This window comes from Eptatretus burgeri, chromosome 8 (genome assembly GCF_056783735.1).
Source record: "Eptatretus burgeri isolate ZD-2024b chromosome 8, Ebu_testis_v1, whole genome shotgun sequence".
Classification (NCBI taxonomy): Eukaryota; Metazoa; Chordata; class Myxini; order Myxiniformes; family Myxinidae; genus Eptatretus; species Eptatretus burgeri.
In genome coordinates this window covers 21,191,113-21,216,850 of record NC_140968.1, presented here as the reverse complement: position 1 = coordinate 21,216,850, position 25,738 = coordinate 21,191,113, and the positions used below count along the sequence as shown (strand labels likewise).

Below are 25,738 nucleotides of genomic sequence, written 5' to 3'. Positions count from 1 at the left end.
GGTGCTGTTGCATACCACGACGGGGGATGGCAGAGGGGAAGGGAGGGAGGGAGGTGCGGGAAATGTAGTCTGTGTAAAGCGACTTTCAGGCCACTCGGTACAAACCTATATTTTGTGCCAAGCGGAAAAACGGAATCACCAAAATGTGTTATTTTTCTTCCTTTTCTTATGAGGGCTGTAACTGATGATTGTTTCTTGTTCTGAATCATCCCTTTTATGAGGGCACACTCACTGATAAAAGCTCATGCTTGCCGCATACCAAGGTGGCAGTTTATAGTCAGGTCTGGAATCAAACCTACGCTAGACAGCTCGAAGGCAGGTGCACCACTTCTGAGATATCTTCATATATTATATGTACTGTTTGCAAATATGGTTGAATTTCTACCTACCTGGGCATCCCGTCTGCCGCTATTAGTTGGTGGACATTAAAGATCCGACGGTGTCCTTCGTGAAGAGTGGGCGAGCGATCGCCGGCAACCTGAACAAATTACAAATTCCTGCCCTACCTACTGCTGGAAAGGTAATGGTCCAACCCTAGCTCAGGTAGCTGCTTCGGCAGCACCGACGCTCTGTGAAGAGTATGGGACATCAGAATCAGGATAAAATTCAGAAGAAAAAAAAAGCTCACAAAGAACGGACGATGACTGAATCATTTGCATGATCTTGCAATCATTTTATTTGAAAAGAGCCAGTACATTCACATGGACAGTTGGACAATTTTAATAAAGTACTGCAAGTTATTTGACACCACCTTAGTCGATCCCAACAACTTACACCAACTCCACAACACCCTTCTGGATCGTTTTGTGCAACAAACCTTTCGACTTTCTCCATCTTTGCCACAGAAACCATCAAAAGTATTTGGTGGACAGGACGAGCATCTGATCTCTTACCCGGCATCAACCAAAATCGACCCCCTTGACCCGACCAAATCTGTCACCTTTACCCCAATCGTGCCATTCCTGGCTGCGTTACTACCATGCTCATATGTGTGCTCACTTTTCCAAATATACAAGTCGTTCGGACACGAACATGGGTCCATGCTTTTTGAGTAACCAAAAGAACATTTTGAGGTTCTTGGAACTTGGGGACTAAAGACCTTCGGTTTGTAAGCCAATGGCACAATAACTCTGCATGGCACACCGATGCCTGACCGAATAGCAAGTTATCAGCAAAGAACATTTTTACACGAAGGGCCAAAAATGAGGGGAAACACAACGTTTTCCGTGGAAAGATGAGGGGGTGAAATAGGCGCTCAGAATTGTCATCCTTAGGCGTCTTCACATCGCTGTCCACGATTGCCCGTGTCTGTCGTGTCAAGAAGCATTATCGCGACACGCGGATCGAGTACAACACCCTGACAGTCAAAGCGAGCCTCGGCTCAGAGTCATTGCGACGTGACCCCCCGCATGTCCCTGATCGTGTATGACAGGCCCTTTAAAGTTCTGGCCTCAGCAGAATCTGGCCTGTCTGTCTAGCGGCATCCTCATCTCGTACGTGTGTTTTACATGGTCACTGAGCAGCACAGGCCATCAATCTTACCACCTACACGGATCATTATGGATTCTTGTAACGATATGCCGGACTACATCTTTGTGGGACCCCCAGAATACAAATCTATTTGTTTTAACAGCATAGCCGTGTCGTTGTCCCTTGAAGATGCAATTGTGGCAAACAAACAAAAAAACAACGACAACATTGTGCTTCGACAGTACCTTATTGCGTCTGAGTTAATACCAAAGCAGGGATTAGACCATTCGCTATTGTATGGAGGATTGTAGGATTAAACTTAAACACCGGCGCACAAGATTTTCAATTTCCAGTTGGCAATACCTGTCGGGAATCACACCTGTGTGGTGCATTTTGAGCTGTCTAACCTGGGTTTGAATTCCGGCAAAGTTACAAACTGTCATCCAGGTGTTTCATGTGTAAGGTGTGAGCCATCCCTCGGATGGACGTGAAACTGGAGGACCTGCCAGCCAGCACTGATCGTCAGTGGACATTAAAGATCCTGCAGTGTCATTCACGAAAAGTAGGCGAGCCATCACTTGTACCTTCACCAAATTGCATATTCCTGACAAAAATAAGCTCTGCTGTTGCATCAGGCCTGGCCAGACGATGAATATTAAATGTGGTCCCTTACAAGGAACTTCAACGTTGGCTCGAACAGTTCGAACCACCAACCTCACAGACTCATAGAAGATGCTCTAACCATTACCCTGCAAAGTCTCGGGTATACAAATTCACCCTCCAAAGATGTACTTGAGATGGTGAAAGACTTGGGCCAAAAAGGTTCACCGGCCAACTTGAAGGTGGGAATAGTTGGGGCCATTCAAAGAGAGTAATTCCGGTAGTTTTGTCTCACTTTACTATCTTGTGTGCAAATGACATTGTGGTGTGTGTTCACTCTCAGCATGCTCGCATCGAATGGTTGGGAGGCACACAATCATAAATGACCAGCTGAGACCACTGCACCCCACCCACCTGTCTACCCCCCCCCCTCCCCAAGGCAGCTTTGACAGACATCAGTCTATGATCGAGGAACTCATTAATTTCAATTGAGTTTCATATTTTGGACACTGGACAAAAAGAAGTGGAACTAACGTGCAGCTTAACAGTACATTGGGTCTGAATTTGGTAAACTGTATGGAACCTCGTCCCAACCGTGCTTGTGAACTCGTGGTAAAGCAATTGCTCGCGCGGCAGTGAAACAAAATTGAAAATAATTCCAAACAAGGAAACGTACTGCTTTTAGGGACGTTATAAAGGACACAAACAACAGGCATGAATTAACTAATTAAACGTGTTAAATCAGGTGGTGGACAAGACGGTGCGTCAACGGCAGTAAACTTCCGATTCGACGTTTCCTCTTCTTTTTTTTTTCGACAATTTAAAAAGCTTTTAATTTTATTTCAATTTAACTATATATTTTGAACACCGCACAACACAAGTCATCTTGGTTTCACTTCCAATCAAATTTTCCACTGAGGGCGGAGTAACAGCGAGATTCTGACAAAATGTCGGCGGCGAGCAATGCACCCAAAGAGCTAACTTCGTCCAAAGAAAGATCTGTTTGTTTCGTGCAGCTTTCTCTCAAGTATCACTCAAAATCGTTTCTCCGAGAACAGTCGGTCGAAGCTTCGGCTCCGGACTGTTCCGTTTGACCATTCGGCTTCGTATGGTTGCCATCGTGCCCGTCATCCAAAGGTCACAAACAAAGCCAACACAGATCATGTCCGTGAACCACGAAGCAGGAGTTGAAAAGACCCTTTCCAGTTTCCATGCCATTTTTCTCAGGACCACACAGTCGGTGTAAGGCGTTCTATGAACTCTCTAGTTTTAACAGCAAAGATGCGATTTCCTCTCTTTCCAACTACAACCACCAAAGAGCCATGTGTTTTTGACCTCACCCTACTCAAGTTGCGGTGCAGTATTTTTGACATCCACTGCCACGTACGTATACCTGGTGAATACCCATTTGCTTCTCTTTCTCTTCCTCCATACGCTTCATCCACACTTCCAAGGCCTCCTTTCCTTTCCTTATCATGTCCTCCCCATTTTTATTCTAATCTACTTACTTTATTTTCTTTACAATAGATGTACAGCGCATCAAGGAGGTTGAACATAAACTGTATGACACGTAAGACAAGAACTTTAGAAGACATGAATGTCCTTTTATATGAATTGCAAAGACATCAACAGATAATGGACAAAGCAACACAGTACTGTATTGTATATTGGATTTGAAGCTGTTCGGGTCATGAGCCAACTGTTCAGATGGAAATGTCAAACAGGTCAACTTTTTGTTTTGACTTTCTGAATAGCCCCCCCCCCCCTCTCCATTCACCTGCTCCTTTACCTTTGTATACGTAATAGGTAGACAGCTCCAAGCTTTACTCTGCCACATTGTTATGCAATGACTAATACCAATGGTTATATAATTGGGCTTAGAGCGATTTTTGTTTCCGTTGCTGTCGTTCACATCCGCATAGCGGCTTCCAGTCCATCCTTTCCTGTGCAGTTGTGTGATCTCCAAGTCGCTGACATCATTCACCTGCCAATATATCATTCTTCATGGAGGCTCTGACGTCATACACCTGCCATATGTCATTCTTCATGGAGGCTCTGACGTCATACACCTGCCATATATCATTCTTCTTGGAGGCTCTGACGTCATACACCTGTCAATATATCAATATATCATTCTTCATGGAGGCTCTGACGTCATACACCTGCCATATGTCATTCTTCATGGAGGCTCTGATGTCATATACCTGCCATATATCATTCTTCATGGAGGTACTGACATCATACACCTGCCATATATCATTCTTCTTGGAGGCTCTGACGTCATACACCTGCCAATATATCATTCTTCATAGAGGCTCTGACGTCATACACCTGCCATATGTCATTCTTCATGGAGGCTCTGACTTCATATACCTGCCATATATCATTCTTCATGGAGGCTCTGACATCATACACCTGCCATATATCATTCCTCCTGGAGGCTCTGACGTCATACACCTGCAATATGTCATTCTTCTTCATGGAGGCTCTGACCTCATACACCTGCTATATGTCATTCTTCTTCATGGAGGCTCTGATGTCATACACCTGCTATATGTCATTATTCATGGAGGTACTGACATCATACACCTGTCAACATATCATTCTTCATGGAGGCTCAGACGTCATACACCTGCTATATGTCATTCTTCTTCATGGAGGCACTGACGTCATACACCTGCCATATATCATTCTTCATGGAGGCTCTGATGTCATACACCTGCCAATATATCATTCTTCATGGAGGCTCTGACGTCATGCACCTGCCATATATCATTCTTCATGGAGGCTCTGACGTCATGCACCTGCCATATGTCATTCATTCTTCATGGAGGCTCTGACGTCATGCAACTGCCATATATCATTCTTCATGGAGGCTCTGACATCATGCACCTGCCATATGTCATTCATTCTTCATGGAGGCTCTGACGTCATGCACCTGCCATATATTATTCTTCATGGAGGCTCTGATGTCATGCAACTGCCATATATCATTCTTAATGGAGGCTATGACATCATGCACCTGCCATATGTCATTCATTCTTCATGGAGGCTCTGACATCATGCACCTGCCATATGTCATTCTTCGTGGAGGCATTGACGTCATGCACCTGCTATATGTCATTCATTCTTCATGGAGGTTCTGACGTCATGCACCTGCCATATGTTATTTTTCGTGGAGGCATTGACGTCATGCACCTGCCATATGTCATTCATTCTTCATGGAGGCTCTGACGTCATGCACCTGCCATATGTCATTCATTCTTCATGGAGGCTCTGACGTCATGCACCTGCCATATGTCATTCATTCTTCATGGAGGCTCTGACGTCATGCACCTGCCATATGTCATTCATTCTTCATGGAGGCTCTGACGTCATGCACCTGCCATATGTCATTCATTCTTCATGGAGGCTCTGACGTCATGCACCTGCCATATGTCATTCATTCTTCATGGAGGCTCTGACGTCATGCACCTGCCATATGTCATTCATTCTTCATGGAGGCTCTGACGTCATACACCTGCCATATGTCATTCATTCTTCATGGAGGCTCTGACGTCATGCACCTGCCATATGTCATTCATTCTTCATGGAGGCTCTGACGTCATGCACCTGCCATATGTCATTCATTGTTCATGGAGGCTCTGACGTCATACACCTGCCATATGTCATTCATTCTTCATGGAGGCTCTGACGTCATGCACCTGCCATATGTCATTCATTCTTCATGGAGGCTCTGACGTTCCCTCAGTATCATTGCACACACTGAGCTTTCCCTTGTGTGATCTCTTGACATGATTTGCAACAACATAGTACTGTGCTGTACATGTTAAAATCTCTGTTCTGTATTTTCTTCCCACACTTGTATCATTAGTGAGTTATCGTTATTATTATTATCAACCTGACAGTGGCACATTGGTTAGAGCAACCCCTTCTAAGTCTAGAGCATGGTGGTTCAAACCCAAACAAGTCCCCAAAATATTCAAAATGGTACCTGCCTTGCTTCCTTGCTTCCTTGCTTGACGCTCGGCATTTAAAAGGATAGAGCACATACAAACAACTACAAGTTGGAAATACTACCATAGGCTTTGATGGGCCTAATGCCCTCCTGCGTCGAAGTTCCTTCTACTAAGGGACCACAAAGGGACCACCTGTTATATCATGGTCATGATTGGTCTCATGGACTGGAAGTGGTTTTGGATATTGCATGAAGGGAACCATCAACCGGTGAAACAATCGACTTTAAATGATTCTTTGAACAATGATCTCACACCTGTGTTTGTACGCCACAAGTAAATATATAAATAAATAGTCGATATTGATGGTGTGATCAGTGATGACTCCTCCGTTACCGCAGCCCATGAAACCACTGAGAGGTGGTTGTGGTTTTTGCGATGGTGATGAACGCGAAAGAGATGTTTGGCACCGATGGATAATAATCAATTGGTTTAACCGCAGTCACAATGAGGACATCCATGAAATGGAAACCCTTCAGTTCAAGGAGATACCAATAACGATCGATCCGAGCCACAGTCAACGATCGTCGGATTCAGGGGAAGCTGTGGATTACTAACTACATGGCTTTGTCCATTGAGGGTTGCATGCACACAAATCGAAAGTACAGGTAATTTAAACACACCTGTGTGCTATGAATTGATTAATCTGGTTTAACCGGAGAATATGCGTCATTGATGTAACACTTCTTATTGAATCTGAATTGTTATTTAAGGTCAATGTTGGTAAACGAAACTATGTCAAGGTGGTGATGGTGGTTGCAGTTGTGGTGCTCACTCGAGATTGGACCTTCCTTGTCTTGATTGTCGCTGCAAAAAGGGTTGGAAGGAGAAGGTCCTGTGGAGCATTGTGGTTACTATGGGAATTTTTTATGATTTCTATGGAAGGGTTACTGTGTAGCAGGCTTCTACTGGTGAATTAGGTTTATGGAATGTAATGGATGAACACACTCATAAGTAGGTGAGACTATTCAACATGCTCCCACTCCACACCAGACGCTCCCTTTCCCAGGCTATGACGCTTCCTTTCCCGAGTCACGACGCTCCCCTTCCCGAGCCACAATGCTCCCTTTCCCGAGTCAGGAAAATCACTTTCCCAGGCCACGACGCTCCCCTTCCTGGGCCACGACAATCCTTTTCCCGGGCCATGATGCTCTCCTTCCTGGGCCACGACAATCCCCTTTTCAGGCCATGACACTCCCTTTCCCATCTCCATGACCCTTCTCATCTCCACGACCCTTCCTGTATCCACAACACGGCCTTTCCCATCTCCATGACATGTCCTTTCCCATCTCCACGATGTGGCCCTTCCCATCTCCACGACATGACCTTTCACATCTCCCCGATGTGGCCCTTCTCATCTCCACGATGTGGCCCTTCCCATCTCCACGACATGACCTTTCACATCTCCATGACATGTCCATTCCAATCTCCACGACGCAGCCCTTCCCATCTCCACGACGTGACCCTTCCCATCTCCACGACATGACCCTTCCCATCTCCAAGACCTTTCTCATCTCCACGATGTGACCCTTCCTATCTCCACGACGTGACTCTTCCCATCTCCAAGATCTTTATCATCTCTACGATGTGACCCTCCCCATCTCCACAACGTGGCCCTTCCCATCTCCAAGACCTTTCCCATCTCCACGATGTGACCCTTTCCATCTCCACGACACGGCCACTCCCATCTCCACGACGTGACCCTTTCCATCTCCACGACGTGACCCTTCCCATCTCCACGACGTGACCCTTCCCATCTCCATGATCTTTCCCAACTCCACCACATGACCCTTTCCAGCGCCTCAACACCCATTTATTTTTTGAAACCAGCAACGTTTTCTCTTTTGTTTGTCTGTAAGGAGACTACAAGTGAAACCCAGAAGCTAATGTTGCTCCATATTTATTTTACTGATGTGAAGTTGCCCGTACAATATTTTAAATCCCCCCGAAAAAACAAAATTCAACTTAACTTCTCAACTCTCCAAGTCAAATGGGCAGTACGACTTAAGTTTCCTTGGAATCCTCAGGTTGTCTGCAAGACTGTAAGGGTTTCTTAGTTCTGTTGTCGCGTGATAAAAAAAAAAATAACATCGACACAGGGAACGAAAGATAGAACTTATTTTTTATGACAGGGAGCTTCCTAAATGTTGCTCTTCTTCATTTAGATCCTCTAAACTTTACTCCAGTTGTAGAGAGATGTAATTGCTTGGTCTCATCACTGTGCTAATAGGACGTTAAAGCGGTGCCAAGAGGTCCAGTTAACATGAAATTGAACATTTATATCATCATTAGTATCAGCTCTTGCAACAGAGGGTTCCGGGTTGGCTCAACTAGCTGAGCTTCAGTGTTGTAATCCTGTGGTTGCAGGTTTATGGAATGCCCACCTGACTGTGAAGGCAATGGCAAGCCACCTGGTGTGTTTCATTACCGAGGAATCTCGTGTTGGCAGCACCGTCCCTCTCGGGGGATGGCACTCGGACCTGCCACGGGGCAGATAACCGCGATGGCTTACGGCGCAGACACACTGGCGATCGCACGTCGACCTAAAATGTTTCATCCTCCCGTATTGGCAAAGCTCTGACTGTTTCCACGTTTGGAATTACAATCACCATGAGGTTAACGTGAAGAACATTCACTCGGGGACTCATTAAACGTTTAACCTGCTGTCAGTACCTGCCTTTTCGCCCCTTTTTCAAGATAATACATCACTACATCATCCAAGATTAGTTATACAATGAGTTGAGCAACATGGAAAACCTCCTCCTCGCCAGTCTCATTCCTTCTGGATTTGGTACTCTTAGTTTGTAAAAAAAAAAAAAAAAAAAAACCTTCCTGGTACAAAGCTTACGATATAACAAACCCCATTGTTGGCTCCTTTCTACTTATAACTTTCATTTCCAAGAACGAAACTTTGTTTGTGGCTGCTGAAATGCAAGTTCTTTGGGTGGGAAGGCTTATTTATAACTGCTCGAAATACAATTGATATTGAAGATGTACCTCTCAATTCATCAGACAATATGCACCTAGTTTGTGGCCCACCTGTGAGAAAGATCACATCACCAATTGTGTTGATTTCACCACTGGTGTATTCCCCTAGTTGCTGAACAAATGGTGAGCCCAATTCCTTGGGTATGACATGAAATTTACAGCTTACATTTAATGGATTATCAAGTAAGTTTTTTTTCCCTCCTACTTTTCTATCCTTTGATTGCCCAGTGCTTTAAAGATGGGTCCTGGAATCAGGTCCACCTGTCATCCCACGCACTATCCCATGTGGATGAGCAGCTGAAGCCTGGCTAGTGATCTGTCCAGGTGTGGTGGTGCCCTTGACATTACCCTTGGCTCGGCTCCAAAAAAAGAGAAGAAGTGAGCAAAGCAAGACTACAACGAGGAAAGAAGAACAGCCCATAGCCGCCGCCACCAGAGCCATTTGGAAGCTGAGCGGAAGTGCAGCTGTGGGTTGTGCGGGTGGTGGGAAAGCATCGGGGTAAGCTCCAAAGAATGGTGGCGGCAGTGAACTGTCGATCCCATCATCATGTCTCGGTGGTGGTGGTCCATGTGCAGCAGTGGCTCCGCTCATAGCCATTACAGCACTGTGAGGTCTCACTGAGAGGCGCACAGCACGTGACGCATTGCCACCGGCATTACTTGCGACACACACGTATGCGCCAGCGTCGTACCTCTGAGCATGTCGTACTTCCAGTGTGCCATCATTATGCACCAACAGGCGTCCAGGCTGTCTTGGTTTTAACCGCAAGCCCCGAGGTCCAAGCCAAATCACTATGGGAGTCGGGTCTCCATCTGCCTCGCAGGTAATCCGGATGGTCTGCCCTTCAGACACCGTCATGGCTGCTGCAGTTCCAGAGATCCCGTCACCGTAGATACGAGGTGCCTGGCACTCAAATTGTCCGGGCAGCAGGATGTCGGGGAAGGCTCGGAACTCCCAACCACGCACTGCCTCTGGTCCAGCACAAGTCGGCTGCCGAGCGCCCAGGCCAAGGCGGCGTCTCCGACGTAGTAACCAGAGCAAGCGACAGTCACACGATAATGGATTCCCATCAAGACGAAGCAGCGCGAGAGTTGCCACAGCATGGAAGGACCCTTCCTCGAGTGTGACCAACTGGTTGCCAGACAGGTCAAGCAGACGAAGCTGGGGCAAGCCCCAGAATGCTTGGAGGGCGACTGTAGCCAAGTGTCCACCATCTGCCAACCGTAGCTCCTGTTAGGCACAGATTGGTGAAGGTTAAACATGTTTTATTTTTTACAATTCCTCACCTTATTTCAAAAGAACGATGCCATTCTCATTGAGGTATTTTTGTAACAGCAAGGTGACGTTTCTTACAACTTACAATTACACTCAGTGCTAACTGTAATGGAGTTCATTTGAATAGTTGTCATTACATCATGCCAAAATTTGAGTGATTCTTGCACCTGGTGTTGATGTCCTTGGAGGATTTTGTATGTGTTGCGAGTGTTTGTTTTTTCTTTTCGTACACTGTTTACTTTTATCTATCCATAGGAATTGTTCAGACCGAATGACTCCTGTCATTACCTGTCTTTGAATTTGTTCAAGGTAGGGTACGTTGCTCTGGCTACGAATATGAACAATAAATCTTGTCGGTATTGTAAAGGAAAATATCATGATTACTAGAAGGGCACTCGGTAGAACGCATACCTCCGCCACGCAATGCCTGATCCATGAGAACATATCTGGCCCAATACATTTTTTGAAATATCATGCTGTATATCATTATTGGCCCTATTTCTCAATGGCGAAGAATCAGTTGAAAAATTTTCGAGTCGGTGGATCCGGATCTGTATCTTCAGGAAAATTGATTAAATTCTTCCTTGTCACATACCCAACGTGTTCACCAAGCTTCATCCGAATCCGTCCAAAACTTTTTGAGATATCCTGTACACAGACAACCAAACAAACAAACAAACAGACAGAAAGGGATGGAAACATAACCTCCTTCACCTTCGGTGGCGAAGGTAGTAAGGCTTGCAATGTACCAATCTATCCTGGATAATAAATATCGGTATATATATTTATATATAATCATGCTCACATCAGAAATCTTCGTGAAGGAGGTCCATAATGTTTTATGATCATTTATTTGGGACTAACACACCAGCCACAGGATGACAGGCTGAAACTCTCCACTGATACAATGGGTATCAAACTTGTCTCAGTGACGTAAAGGAGTTTAACGACACAACCCACTCATGTGAGCAAAACTACATGGGCTGGCAGGATAGCTTAAATGTATGTACACTCACCTCTGAGCTGCCTATCCTGGGTTTTAATCTGGACCGAGCTATAAACTGTCATTCTTGTGTTTCGCAGGTAGAGCAATTCATCAATGTGTGTTCCGTCCCTCGGATGGACGTTAAACTGCGCCAGGACTCCTTTGCCAGCACAAATTGTTGGGCATTAAATATTGTGAGATTAGGTGAGAAAATTATCCAGCATTCAAATTCCAAATTGCTGTCCAAACTCTCACCAAACCACACTTGGAAAGCGTGGAGAGTCTGTTAACACCCCCCCCACCCCCCACCAGCTCCCTCCACTCCCTGGTTTGAGTTCAGGGAAACTTGAGGTGCTTGCGGTGGAATAAAAACAGGCTGATGATGAGGACGATGATGATGATGTAAAATGATGTATTTCTCCTACAATCCGTTGCAAGCTGTCAGATGAATGGTGCATGATTACCCAACACATGCGAAGCGAAAAGCCGGGTTAAGCGATTAGTTCATGTCTGTCTATCCGTCTGTCTGTAAACGTCAGTTTACGTTCGAGGAACAACTTATTTAAATCGAATGTTATATTTTGAACACGAATCGGAAAACAAACCTGTCGTTTAACACTACTTTGCCTCTGAATTTGTCCCGATCACACATGCGCAGAGAGGAGTAATCAATTTTTTTTACTCTGCCTTCCTGCCAGGCAAACAAAATTGAAAATAATTCCAAACAGGAAACGTACTGTTTTTAAGGATGTTCTAAAGGACACAAACAACAGGCAGGAAGAAGTAATGAAATGTGTTAGATGGGGTAGTGTAATCAACACTGGGTAAAATGGCGGTAAAACTCAAAAGTAATTTATTTATACGCCTTTTACAATCTTTATTTAATTTAAAATGAATTATATACATTCTTGAACACTGTAAATCACACATCACCTTGTCACTTACAAACCCCTCAGTTTAGCAGTACTTGGACATGTCAAATAGGATTGTGTATACGGGTGGCTTTCATCGTAAGACTTCTTCAATAGTGCTAAACTTCCAGAGTTTTTTTTTTTAACGATCTTTAAAATCACTATTATATTGAATTTGAAGTGTAAACGAGAACACTGCATGGGGTAACATGTTCTATGAACTCTCAAATTTATGTTGCATCCGTTTCACTTTCAAGGTCAGGTCAGGTATGGGAGCATACGCAGGAGCAGCGCGTCGCTGCATCCACTTTCCGCCGGTACTCCAGGGGCATCCGTCTGGCCGTCCCCAGGCAGATGCCTGGCCCATCCCCATCTCCTTGAGATGCTGATCAACTTGCTGCAACCATGAGTCACGTGGTCGGCACATTGGCCTCCTCCACTCATGAGGCTCCCTCGCTGAGAGAATCTGGGATGCATAGTTAATGTGGAATTAGTTATAAAAAAAATAGTTTTTCAGATTTCGTTAGCTACTTTGGTAAGATATCTTCCGAGAAGGATGTGAATTATATTATTTTACGCAACGTTTTAGGTTTCTTAGTACTTTTCTCTTTGTCTCTGCAGTTTGTCCGACTTGAACACAAACGAAAGTGCTTTGTGATCCAGCTATGAAGATTAACTCTGGATTGGCCCTGTCTCTGGGTCATGTAAATCTTGTATTGACCATTATTGTCATGATCAAGATGTACGTGTGATTTAAGATTGTTGCAAAACTGGTTGTTGATGTAACCTTTTGGAATCCAATGTGGCCATCTGCCATTGCTACCTTGAAGGTGTTCAATGAGACTGTCTGTGCAGTCTTGTTTTTTGCTTCCTCATGTGTTGCGGTGTGTACTTGTATGCAGGTCTAAAAGCACTCCAGTGCTTATCATGACACTCACATCAAAAGCACATGAACATCAACCACAGAAGGAACTTTGACACAGGAGGATGCCATTTCGCTGGTGATGCCTGCACTACATCCAGGTGCGCCAAAAGCATTTCAGGATTGGGGGTGGGGGGGATCATGAAAACAGCATTTTTCATTATAAAAAGGTTCATTTTTCACCAATCAAAAAAAATGGTCACTTTTCACCATGAAAAGGGCATCCTTTCTATTATTAGACTGGAACAGCATTCGGTGGAGAGTACAGCTCCGCCGGTCTGAACAGTTTATGTTTTGTATCCCACCGATAGGCCGGATCTGTATTCGGACCTGAACCAAAATAGAATCGGCTTGTTCTTGTCACCTAACCAACTCATCCACCTACTTTTGTCGGAATCCGTCCACAACTTTTTAAGATATCATGCTAGTCATCATTTTTGGTCCTATCTCTCACAGTGAAGAATCACTTAAAAATTTTTAGTATCTGGATCCGGATTTTCACCAAAAATGCAATGAATTAGTCTTGTCACCTGCACTCATTTGTTCTTCTTTTTCCCCAAAATGTTGAACCAATTTCCACATCCTCTAAAATCGAATCCTTCCCTCCAAGTCTTCAAGACAGCGGTTCATTGCCATCTCAGATCATTCCCCATCCAACACCATGATCATTTCTACCCCCGTAAACCCACCCCCACTAACTCCTTCCAAATTTCGAGTTTTTTGCTTCCTGAGAGTTTGCTTCATGCATCCTCCCCACACCCATTGTTTGTCCGAGTCTCCCTCTATCTTGTCCTTAAACCCTGCTGTTGGTGTCCCCCCCCCCCTCTCTCTCTCTACTGTTCCTTTTGTTCTGTTGCATCCTGATCCATTCAGTGTTCAAGCTTTTCCATGAGCTGAGACTCGCTATACAAAAAAAAAACAAAAAAAAAACGAATCACAGGCCTAGGTTATATTCTCTATTCCATCCGCTGGAATGAAAAGTGCTTATTTCTTTTGGGTCAAAGGAATGAAAAATGCTCATTTATTTTGGGTCAGCTGTATGTCTGCTTCATTGTTTGCAAGATAGCTGTACAACGTGTGGTGGCTGTTAAATTGTCAAAGTGGATGGTGGGATGTTTTGTTGTCTGTAGCATTAGAATCGACAATTTCACATGCCACATGCTGAGACCTATAGACATTGGCAAGCATGAACATATGTGGCAAGTTCGAGGTGATAAAAAAACGGGTTGGCGCTCCGCCATCGTGGGAAGGCTTCCTTTGTGGTTTTGTTTCTTCTGATGAGCACCTCGTTAATTATCTTCAAAGGGGGTGTTTAAATTTACACAAATACCCAATTTCCATTCATTCACTCCAATGGGGTCACCTTAGTGTGCATGCAAAGTTTTGGGCTGTTAGGTTTCAAGGTTCTGGAGTTATGGAGGAGAGACACATACAATGACACTCAAGGAAATGGATACTTCGAGATCTGGAAGGTTTCCATTCCATCTACTGAAACCCACCCACGTGTAGAGATAGCAGCCAACAGCAGCACTTTTACACACACACACACACACACACACACACACACACACACACACACACACACACACACACACACACACACACACACACACACACACACACACACACACACACACACACACACTCAGTTGGCTGTCACCACATAAGTGATGAGATCCTTTGGGTCAGGGTCAAGTCCCAGGTTGAATCATAATCTTTTTCACACTAGTCCCATGCAGGAATTTATTCCTGTTTGGTAAATACACACGCACACACACATGGATACTTCGAGACCTGGGAGGGCTCCCTTCCACCTTCTGAAACTCACACATGGACATAACCAACAACACACACACACACACACACACACACACACACACACACACACACACACACACACACACACACACACACACACACACACACACACACACACACACACACACACACACACACACACACTCACTCACTCACTCTCTTTTATTATCATAGATTAGGCTTGATCTATTATTCTATTTTACTAGTACTAGTACGTGCATGGCCGAACGTGAAAAAAAATTAAAAAAAACTTTCAAACCGCGAGCCAGAAACAACAACCACACAAGCCGTTCCTTCGCTCTCGCGTGCCCGTACGTGCGTGGCCTGGAAGTTCGCATATCGCAGTTACGATTATTCGCAATTTAGTTTTAATGGCCAATTATTCAATTAGCGCCAAGGTATTTTGCCTTTTCGCAATGTCATCGCAAGGAAAAACACAAAGAGAAGAGAAGAGAAAAAAGAAAAAGAAAAAAAACATACGTGCAAAAATTTTTTTTTTCAAACAACGACACAGGCCGTTCCTTCGCTCTCGTAAACGACGACTGGATTGGGGCATTGTGTTTATCTTTAAATGCGCAGAAGAAATCGGGAAATTATTAGAATACACTAAGTCATCACTATCCGGAAGTCCGTACGTTGTAACCCGTAATGGGGAACGCGGCTGAGCTTCCCTTCCCCATCAGCCACGCCTACGCAGCAACATGTCCTGTCATTGGTTGGTAAATAAATGGACATAACTTGGGGAGCTCTTGTCCGATTAATATCAAACTTTGAAAAGGCACATCCACAGGGCCCCAGCAATATACCTGGCAAGTTTCAATTAGATGGGACCAGTGGTTGTCGAGAAACAGCGGTCACACACACACACACACACACACACACACACACACACACACACACACACACACACACACACACACACACACACACACACGCACACATTGCTGGAATTATAAATAGATGAAAGCCCGTCAAAAATGACGGGTTGGAATTATCTTTTTCAAAATAGTCAAGGAGACTGGAAGATTTTTCAATTTGTAGCAAGAAAAAGCGTTATTTTAAAACGCCACATGTACAAATGTGATCTTATTTCATTTATCTTCTGGGAAATTTCATTTCGAAGGTACAGCCTCGTGAGCATAAAAAGGCTGAAGCCTCGGCCTAGTGTCAAGTGCGCTTTGATCTTCTTTACTTTTCAGCCATTCCACGGACGTAAATGAACGCTCGTTTTCCTCTCCGTGCGTTACACATCACGTGCAGCCAATTTCACCTCCCTGTGCCTTGTATTTATTGTTCTTTAAGAAAACGTTACGTACACCGCCCATAAGGCCTGGGTGCAAGCCGCCATCTACAATTCCAACAGAAGAGACTTAATTACTCTTTTATGAAAAACTAGCTGAAATACCCAATAATACCTGGGAAATTTGCCCTATTTTCCTCACGCTAGTTAGACTGAGGCATTAGTTGTATGGAGAAAATTAGGAAGGCTTCTTTTATTCCTCAGATTTAAGGAAGGAAGGCTTTATGCTGCTGTAATCCTCAGAGAGGTCAAAGTTGAAGGCGGCCTTGAGCCACTCAATGTTTCGAGCAGCAGTGGCAACTGTCCTTGATGTCCTGCCAAAACCCAGACCTAGAAAGCTGGAACGTGAGTTTTGTGCTTCTCTGGCCCGTCGGTGTGACGCTCTATTTGCAGTTAGGCGACGCTCTCTCTCTCTCTCTGCAGCTGACTCTGCTTGCCTGGCTTGTTCATGAGCATATCTATCAGCAGTAAGACGACTCTCTCTCTTTCTCTCTCTCTCTCTCTTTCTCTCTCTCTCTCTCTCTCTCTCTCTCTCTCTCTCTCTCTCTCTCTCTCTCTCTCTCTCTCTCTCTCTCTCTCTCTCTCTCTCTCTCTCTGTCTCTCTGCAGCCGACTCCGCTTGCCTGGCTCTTTCATGAGCAGATCTATCAGCAGCTAGCTGTTGCCGTGCGCGTGCAGTTTGAGAATTCAAATAACAGGAGGAGAATGTGTATGTTTAAAAAGTCAACGAATACGAACATTGTGTATTTCAAAAAACCCGAGCATTTTTAACCATGAAGCCTTTTGTTACGATTAATACGCCGGCGCACTATTCAAAAGCCTTTTTTTTTAAATGAAAATGTTGTTTTTTAAATTTTTTTATATATACAGTCAAAGCTTGTTACTATGCCACCAGTCGGGACCGAGCAAAAGTGGCATAGTAGCGAGAGTGGCATAGTAATGAGATTTTGGAAAAACGGCCTTATTTTCTCAAGTTACCCATCTGTAGTTAATCTTTAGACAAAATTTATTCCAGCAAGTAAAAGGCACGACTGTTGTAAAAGCTAAGCAAACGGAGAACATACACACACTAACAGAGTTCTCACACTAACATATGGCATGGTGAGAAATTCACGACACACAAAGCTTTCAAGAATCGTCGGCTGGCGCATCTTCTTTCGGCGGATCTCGTGCATCTCGTTGTCTAGCCGATCGCACGCTTGCATCACACCAGGCTTCCCGCTTCTCTGCTGCATGAACTTCCGGACGGTGCTACAAGCGCGCTGGGCTTCCTCGAACGGAACGATTTCCTCCTCGACAGTTACATCGTCATCTTCGCTTTCCACCGGCTCCTCACTGCACAGAATCTTCTCCGCAATCTCCTCCAGCGTAAAATACCCGCCAGTCGCGAGGCGCTCGTCGGCTTCGAGAAAGTCAGACAGCTCGATCTCCTCATTCTCGTGCATCTTTTCCTCGGCAGGCAGAGTTTCCCAGATGTCGGGCAGCTCCGCATCCTGTGGCTCAGTTTGGATCTCCTCTTCGATGAACTTGGCCTTCGCGAAACAGTTCCTGATCGGCGACTTGCCGACCTGCTCCCAAGCACGCCGGGCGACGTGTAGAGCGTCGAGCAACGTGAACTTGAACTCCTTTCCCTCGTCTATGGCCTCAAGCCGGCGGCATAGCAGGAGCTTCTTGTAGTGACGCTTGAGGTTCTCTATGATTCCCTGATCCATTGGTTGCGAATTGGCTGTCGTGTTGGGTGGGAAGAAGACCAGTTGGATGTTGTTCAGCTCGAGCTCGGGAGGGTGGCCAGAGAAGTTATCGAGACAGACCAGCACTCTGCGTCCCTGCTGGCCGAGTCGTCCGTCCCACGCACGCAACATCTCCTCGAAAAGCTCCGCCGTCATCCACGCCTCGAGTTCGCCTTGTACTTGACCGGGATCTCTTTGTTCTTGAAGGCACGGGTTTCTTGGAATTGCCAATCACCAGAAGAGGGAACTTCTCGCTGCCGCTCATGTTTGCCCCAACCAGAAGAGTGATCCTTTGCTTGCTTTTCTTTACTCCAGTACACCGCTCTCCCCTGAAAGCCATGGTCTTGTTCGGAAGCAGCTGCCAGAAGAGTCCAGTCTCGTCCAGGTTGAAGACGTCGTCTGCGGAGAACTGCCCGAGTAAGGGCCGGAGAACCTGTTGTTGCCACTCAAGAAGGGATTGCGAATCCACCGCTCCAGCTTCGCCCTGCACTGTCTTGAACGTGATGCCGTGGCGCTTCTTGAAATTGCCCAACCAACCGTCGCTCGCCATGAAGTCTGGGATGTGTATCAGCTCGGCCAGTTTCATCGCCTTCTCCTTGATCAGATCGCCGCTGACAGGCACATTCTGTCCTCTTGATTGCTTCAGCCACATGAGCACTCCCTCATCAAGCTTCGGGTCGTGAGCCTGCGTCAACTTCATGCGCTTCGATGGAAATCCAGCTTTGATTGCAGCCTCGATTGCATCCTTCTTGCTGAGAATGCCCTTCACGGTGGTTCTCTTAACTTCAACGCCCCATTTCTTGCTAATCTCCCTGGCCAACTTGGACTGATTCGGCTCCTTCTTCGCGGCATCGATGATCTCCTTCTTCAGCGTAAAGTCGGTTCGCTTGCGTTTCTGAGCTGACATTATGGGCTGAATTTGAAAAAAAAATGATGTCACTGTTGTACGTGTGCCTGCGTGTCTGTGTGTGTGCTCGCGCTTTTTTGTGTCTCGTTGTGCGTGTTGTGATTGGCTTGTTGTGGCTGGCATCGGGGTGAAGAATCGCGTGTTTTGACACAGTCTTACTATGCGCGTACGTATTGAGTTATTTTGTGCGCAGCTGGACTGTAGTTCGTCGCTTCGCCTTTGGACGTGAGTGTGATAATCGAGCACTGCGCAATACAGACTTTTTCACGACTCGTGCCTTTTAACAGTCACACAGTGGTGGCATGGTAGCGAGAGTAGGGGGTGGCATAGTAAATTTATTTTGTATTGAATTTTGTCGGGACCGAGCAAAAGTGGTATAATAGCGAGAGTGGCATAGAAGCGAGGTGGCATAGTAACGAGCTTTGACTGTATATGTATATATATATATATATATATATATATATATATATATATATATATATATATATATATATATATATATATTTTTCATTTTTATGGAGAGCCACTTAGCGCATCCTGGAGCTGAATGTTAGTTCTATATATGTGTAAAGTTTCATCAAGATCGGTTCACTGGTCTGGGAGCTTATTGGTTACAAACAAACAGACAGACAGACAGAAGGACTGCCATTTATATAGTAGATGTTTTTCAAGTTTTTTTTGTTTTTTCTTTGGTCCTGAAAAATAGAAAGTAGTGAACACACAGTCGTGTTCAAAGATTGGCCTTGAAAACCCTACTCAAATCGTTCTTATGAAGGGGGACAGACAAATACTCGAACACAAATACAGATTGTGTTTTACAGAGGCAGATACAAGCAAATACAACCCATCGCTTCGCTGATGGTAATATTGGTACAGGGGGTGGGGTGGGAGCAAGGAAGGGAGTGAGAGCGAGTAATTGGGGGGGGGAGGGGAAAGCGAGGAAGGGTGGGGGGAGCGAGGCCTCACCACACATCGCCACACACTCTGGGAGGGGTAGGGAGCGAGGAGGATGGGAAAGAGAGGGAGTAGTGGGGAAGGGAAAGGTGTGTTCTGGGCATGCATTTGATTCGGGGACTTGAGAAAACGAGCCGGGGTGGTGGAAATGGTCCCCTTATGCTGGCATTAGAACAGGAATGAACACAATTGGTTATGTTAAAACAGCACGTTCAAATGGGTCAAACTAAACAATGCCTGAACATCGCCCAGAGATGTCCGTGGGAGGTGAACGGGCTTTGGGAGGAGGTAAGCGCGAGGGAAATCGTCAAAAAAGCCATCTGTATACATATTTGCCATACATATATGTATTTGCGAAACATATACAGATAGGTAGTGGACAAAAAAGATAAAACACCTGGGTAAATGAGGAAGACCAAGTATATTGAAAGCAATAGCTTCCACACAGATGTCACCCATGTGTTAATTAAGCAAATAACATCCCAGCATGCTTCGGGTCATGTATGAGAATGCTGCACAGGCCTAGTTGCTTATAATTATGGCTAACACAGCTGCAAGAGGTTATCTCAGTGACTTTGAAAGAGGGGTGATTGTTGGGGCATGTTTTGGCAAGAACTTCAGCAACAAAGATAGGTCAACTTCCTGATGGTTTGCGAGCAATGATGCCCAAGGTGACGTTGCCATGGAACTGTGAGGGGAAAGACATCATCACCAAAGGCCAACGGTGGGCAGAAACACATACTGTATGCCAGGATCATGATGGCCGTGCATTAATTTGAAGTGCAAGGCAAAGCAGGTGAGCAACTGCAGACCAATTGACTGTACATTTCAACCTGGGGCACGAGCAGCCAGTTTCATCAAAAATGGTCCTTTGAGAACTCCAGAGAGTGGGATATCATTGTTGGGTTGCAGTGCACACACCGCTTATTACACATGGCAATGCACGTTTGTGAGTCCGGTGTTGCAAAGACAACAGGAAATGGACTACCGAGTAGTGGAGAAATGTGATATGGTCAGATGATTCATCCTTCACCATGTTCTCCCCAAACAGACAAGTGCACATGTGGCGCCAACCGAACGAACTCTACAACCCTGAATGCTTGGTTCCAACAGTGAAAGGTTCTGGTGGTTCTGTAATGTTGTGGGGTGCATTTTCCTGGCATGGTTTTGGTGCAGTCATTACCTTAGAAGGCAAGGTCAATGCCAATCACCACTTAATGGTACTGAGTGATCATCTTCACCCCATGTTGTAGCATTGCTTTCCTGATGGGATGGGTGTCTTCCAGGATGGCAATGCCCCCATCCACAGAGCAAGTGTGGTCACCCATTGGTTTGATGAGTATGACTGTAATGTTGTTATATATGTCATGGACTTCTCAGTCACCAGATCTGAACTCAATCGAACATTTATTGGATTTTTTTTTTTTTTTTTTTTTTTTTTTTTTTGTATACCTTGGTCGAGGCTGGTATGAGAGCTAACACACAACTCACAGCAAGGAGGCATGAGACAAGAGGGGCGGGAGTGGAAGGGACAAAACATTGGGGAACAGACACAGGTGAACTGTGGAAGGGAGAGGGATGGGGATGGGACGGGGAACATGGCGAGGAGAAGATGGACATTACAGGGACTTTCAGGAAGGAAAGCAGGAGAATTGAAGGAAGTGGGCTTGGGTGGATTATCGGGGGTAGAAAAGATCGAGGATTTGGATGGGGGAAGATAAGAGGTGGTGGTGAACAGCTGTTTTGAAAGCCTGGAGGGAAGAATGGGAAAGAATAGAGTGAGGAAGTTTATTCCAAAGGCGGGAAAAAAGAGGAATGAAAGAGTGAAGATGAGCAGTGATTCGTGATTTTGGTAGTTTTACCAGAAGGGGGTTGTTGGCGGACCTTGAGCGCCCTGTGGAAATGTGGTTGGGACAAATTGCAGAGAGAGCAGGGGGGCAAGGCTGGAGAGGAGTCGGTAGAAGACAGAAAGACCACCGACCAACCTGCGGTGATTGAGTGAGAGGCCCAAAGACTCAGCTTCATTGCGGGAGATGCCAATGATCTTAAAAGCCCTGGTTTCGACAGCGTGAAGTCGAGAAAGGTGGGAGGCAGGAGCACCAGCCCAGAGGGGAGAGCAGTACTCCATCAGGCTACGGACAAAAGCTTTGTAAGTGGTCAGGAGCTCAAGAGGGCCGAGGAAGGACTTTGCACGACGGAGGATTCCCAGTCGGCGACTGGCTTTTGAGGCAAGGTTGGAAATGTGACTTTCCCAGGAAAGGTCATGGCAGATAGTGAGACCCAGAAGCTTGAAAGAAAAGACTTCTTCCAGAGGATTGTTGAGAAAGTGGATGGGGGGTTTTGTAAACGGTCCTTTCGAAGAGACATAGTGAGAGTGTGAGATTTGTCTGGATTGAAAGACATGTTCCACTTGTTGGACCAGTTTGTGATTTTATCCAGATCTGCAGTGAGCGAAGAAGCTGCTGCTTGCCGGTCTGAGGGATGACAGATGGTACGGCAGAGGGTGGAGTCATCGGCAAAGAGAAATAGAGGATTTTCCAGAGAGTCCGAGAGATCATTGATGAAAACCAGAAAAAGAACAGGGCCCAGAACGCTACCTTGAGGAAATCCAGCCTGCACAGGAAGAGGGGATGAAAGAACTCCATTTAGGGCCACACGTTGACTGCGACAGGAGAGGAAGTCTGCGAGCCATGAGTGGAGATGGCCTTGAATACCATGGGAAGAGAGTTTGGTGAGTAGGGCAGGGTGCCAGACTGTGTAAAAAGCACGTGATATGTCCAGGGATACGGCTCGGATTTCCTGTCTGGCATTGAGGACCTCCATCCATTGATGGGAGAGCAGTAGCAGCATATCCAGGGTAGAGTGACCTGGTCTGAAACCAAATTGATGATTGGAAATCAAGCCATTGGAGAAGAGGAAGGATTTCATGTCTGAAGCGATGATGGATTCCATAACCTTGCTGATGATTGGGAGAAGGCTGATTGGTCTGTAGTTACAGGGATCTGTTTTTGCACCTTTTTTATGCAGGGCAGTGATGTTAGCAGATTTCCAAGCAGATGGCAGATGACCTTGGGAAAATGAGAGGGTGAATAGAACAGAGAGAGGGTGAGCAAGAGCAGAAGAGCAGGCTTTGAGGACACGTGGGCTGATGCCGTCTGGACCGGTTGCAGAATCTGACTCGAGGTTTGAAAGCAAGCTCTCCACCTTGTCAGGAGAAAAGGATACAGAGTCCAGGGACAGTTGGGTGCGACTGGGTAAAGTGGGTAGAGATAGTGATGGGTTTGGGACACAAGATTTAGCTGCAAACACCGAGTTTAGACATTCAGCTTTATCACGTGTGGAATCAGCAGTGCGGCCATTTGAGGTAAGGGAGGGGATGGAGGGGGAACATACACCAGAAATGGATTTGATTAAACGCCACCAGGATTTTGAGGAGGGAGAGAGGTTTGAGAGTTCAGACTTGAGATGAGAAAGATGTTGTTTTCTGGCTCTCCTGAGCGTAGATACACACTTGTTCCGAGCTTTGTGGAAAGAACTGAGATTGCCCTCAGTTGGGTTTGCTTTCCATGAGGCAAAGGCAAGTTGTTTCAGGACAACTGCCTCGCCACAAGCTTCAGTAAACCAAGGGCGGGAGGAAGGGTAAGACAACTGAACACGAGAGGGGATAAATCTGTGCATGAGGGAGAGCAAGTTTCTTTGAAAGAATTCCCAGGATGAGTTGATGTTTGAGAAAGTAGTGATAGGAGACCAGTCTGTAAGTTTGATGGCTGCTCGGAGACCCTGCCAGTCGGCTTGAGTGAAATGCCAGACTCGACGGCGGTGAGGTGGTTCTCTGATAACAGCCAGAGAGATGTCCACTTTAACAAGGACGTGGTCAGAAGAACCAATTGGAGCGAAGGAAGAGCAGCAGATATTGTCAGGGAAATTTGTCAAAATCAGATCCAGAAGAGATGGAGTACCATTGGTTGAGATCCGGGTCGGGAAGTTGACCGATTGAGTCAGTCCCAATGAGTCACAGAAAGCTTTTGCTGATGTCCCATGGCAGGTGAGAGAGGTACCCACACCTAGCCAATTGGCGTGATGACAATTGAAGTCGCCACATAAGAGGAAGAGAGAGTTTGGATGAGAAGATAGAAGATGGTCCATGTTTTCGGAGAGTGAGGTGTAGATGGAGTCATCACTGTTCGGTGGACGGTACAGTACACATATAAACATGAGGTGGGAGTGGAGGGGAAGCCGAAGCCAGAGGTATTCCTGGGGGTGTGGGGGAGTGAGAGCAGTGCAGGGAGAGTGAGGAATAGAGTCTTTGATGAAGAGAGCAACACCTCCACCAGGACGAGGCTCATGGACTTCTCATGGATATTCTGGAATGATGCCTGAGACCTCCATCAAACAGGTGAGTTCATTGACTTTCCTGTGGAAGAATGGTGCTGCATCCCTCCTGCAGAATTCCAGACGCTGATGGATGCTACGTCACGGTGTATTCAGGTCGTACTGGCCGCATGTGGTGACCCAAAGCCCGAGTAAGTGACTTTACGTTAGTGTCTCCATTTATTTTCTTATCCACTACCTCAATACTCAGGGTGGGGGGGGGACACTTATCCAACCAAGATATTCTAGTTTTGTATTTTTAATTAATTTTCTGAAATGTGTGGAATTTGTCTTTCACTTGGAAGTTGTGGGATACGATGTGTAAATACAGGTGGAAAAAGTCTGATTTAATGCAATTTGATTCCAGGTGAGAAGGCAACAAAAGGTGAAAAATTTTGAAAGGGGGTGTAGACTTTATATCAGCACTGTGTATATGTATATATTTATCTCTCAACATGTCTGGGTGATGTTTATGTCAGGATGGGTGTTTGTCTCCGGACGTGTCCAGGTGGTGTTAATGTCCGGATGGGAGTTTGTCTCTGGACGTGTCTGGATGGGAGTTTGTCTCAGGATGTGTCCAAGTGGTGCTTGTCTCCGGACAGGTCCAGGTGGTGTTTGTCTCCAAACATGTCTGGGCGGTGTTTGTCTCCAAACGCGTCCGGCCGGTGTTTGTCTCCAAACGCGTCCGTGCAGTGTTTATGTCTGGACAGGAGTCTGTCTCCAGACATGACCAGGCGTTGTTTTTCTCTGGGCGGTATTTATAGTATGACTGGTAGAAAATGCATTTCAGACATTATTTTGTTTCCATCTTCACTGTTCTATGCAGAAGCATTTTGATTAGACACTATGAATCGTAATTAACGCTCCACCGCACGTCTGCCTTCCTCTCACCTCTCGCTGCCTTCCCTTCCCCCACCCCTCTTCACTCTCCATCCTTCCTCATTCCCCCACCCTTCTTCGCTCCCCATCCCTCCTCTTTCCCCACCCCTCTCTTTCTCACCACCCTCTTTTTATCCCTACACTTTCAGTATTCCCGTCAGCGAAGTGACGAGTGGTATTTGCTAATATACAGGGTGTGTCAATAAAAGGTTAACCACTTCAAATGACCTTTGTACTTTTAGTCATTACCTTAATTTTTTGGGGTTTTGCAGGAGTGATCAATGATCTTTAGAGAAGTCATTCAAGCATAAACAAAGTATTCTAAGGAAAAATGACGTTTTCTATGGAGCAAAGAGTAAACTTTGTCAAGTGGTATGTTTGAGATCAAACCAATTGCTTCCGTCCAGACAAGGTTCTGTACTGAACATGGAGTGCATATCAGAAACAAGTCAAGCAAGCCAGCCATTTGGAAACTTGTGAAAAAGTTCAAAAGTGAAGGAACGATTCTCAACATTAACAAGGGAAGGTCCGGTCGCGCAATAAGTGTACGGTGTGAAGGAAACGTGGAAAGAGTTCGTGAGTCAGTCATGCAAAGTCCAAAGAAATCGCATC

The 25,738-nt window shown here is 45.6% G+C and overlaps 1 protein-coding gene and 1 long non-coding RNA gene across 3 annotated transcripts in view; one reads left to right on the top strand and one right to left on the bottom strand.

Annotated features, from left to right (window-relative positions):
* LOC147021269 (uncharacterized) overlaps positions 1 to 25,738 on the top strand; it is a 40,142-nt gene that overhangs the window by 162 nt on the left and 14,242 nt on the right. For both annotated transcript variants that reach the window (XR_015060734.1, XR_015060735.1), the window contains exon 2: positions 13,149 to 13,269. This is a non-coding gene — a long non-coding RNA (uncharacterized LOC147021269). The remainder of the gene's footprint in view (positions 1 to 13,148; positions 13,270 to 25,738) is intronic.
* The window catches only part of LOC147021268 (leucine-rich repeat and immunoglobulin-like domain-containing nogo receptor-interacting protein 1), a 41,699-nt gene continuing 16,613 nt past the window's right edge, over positions 653 to 25,738 (bottom strand). Inside the window, exon 3 of the mRNA XM_085891091.1 lies at positions 653 to 10,305. Coding sequence (XP_085747217.1) covers positions 9,307 to 10,305 — 999 coding nt within the window. The 3' untranslated portion in view covers positions 653 to 9,306. The remainder of the gene's footprint in view (positions 10,306 to 25,738) is intronic.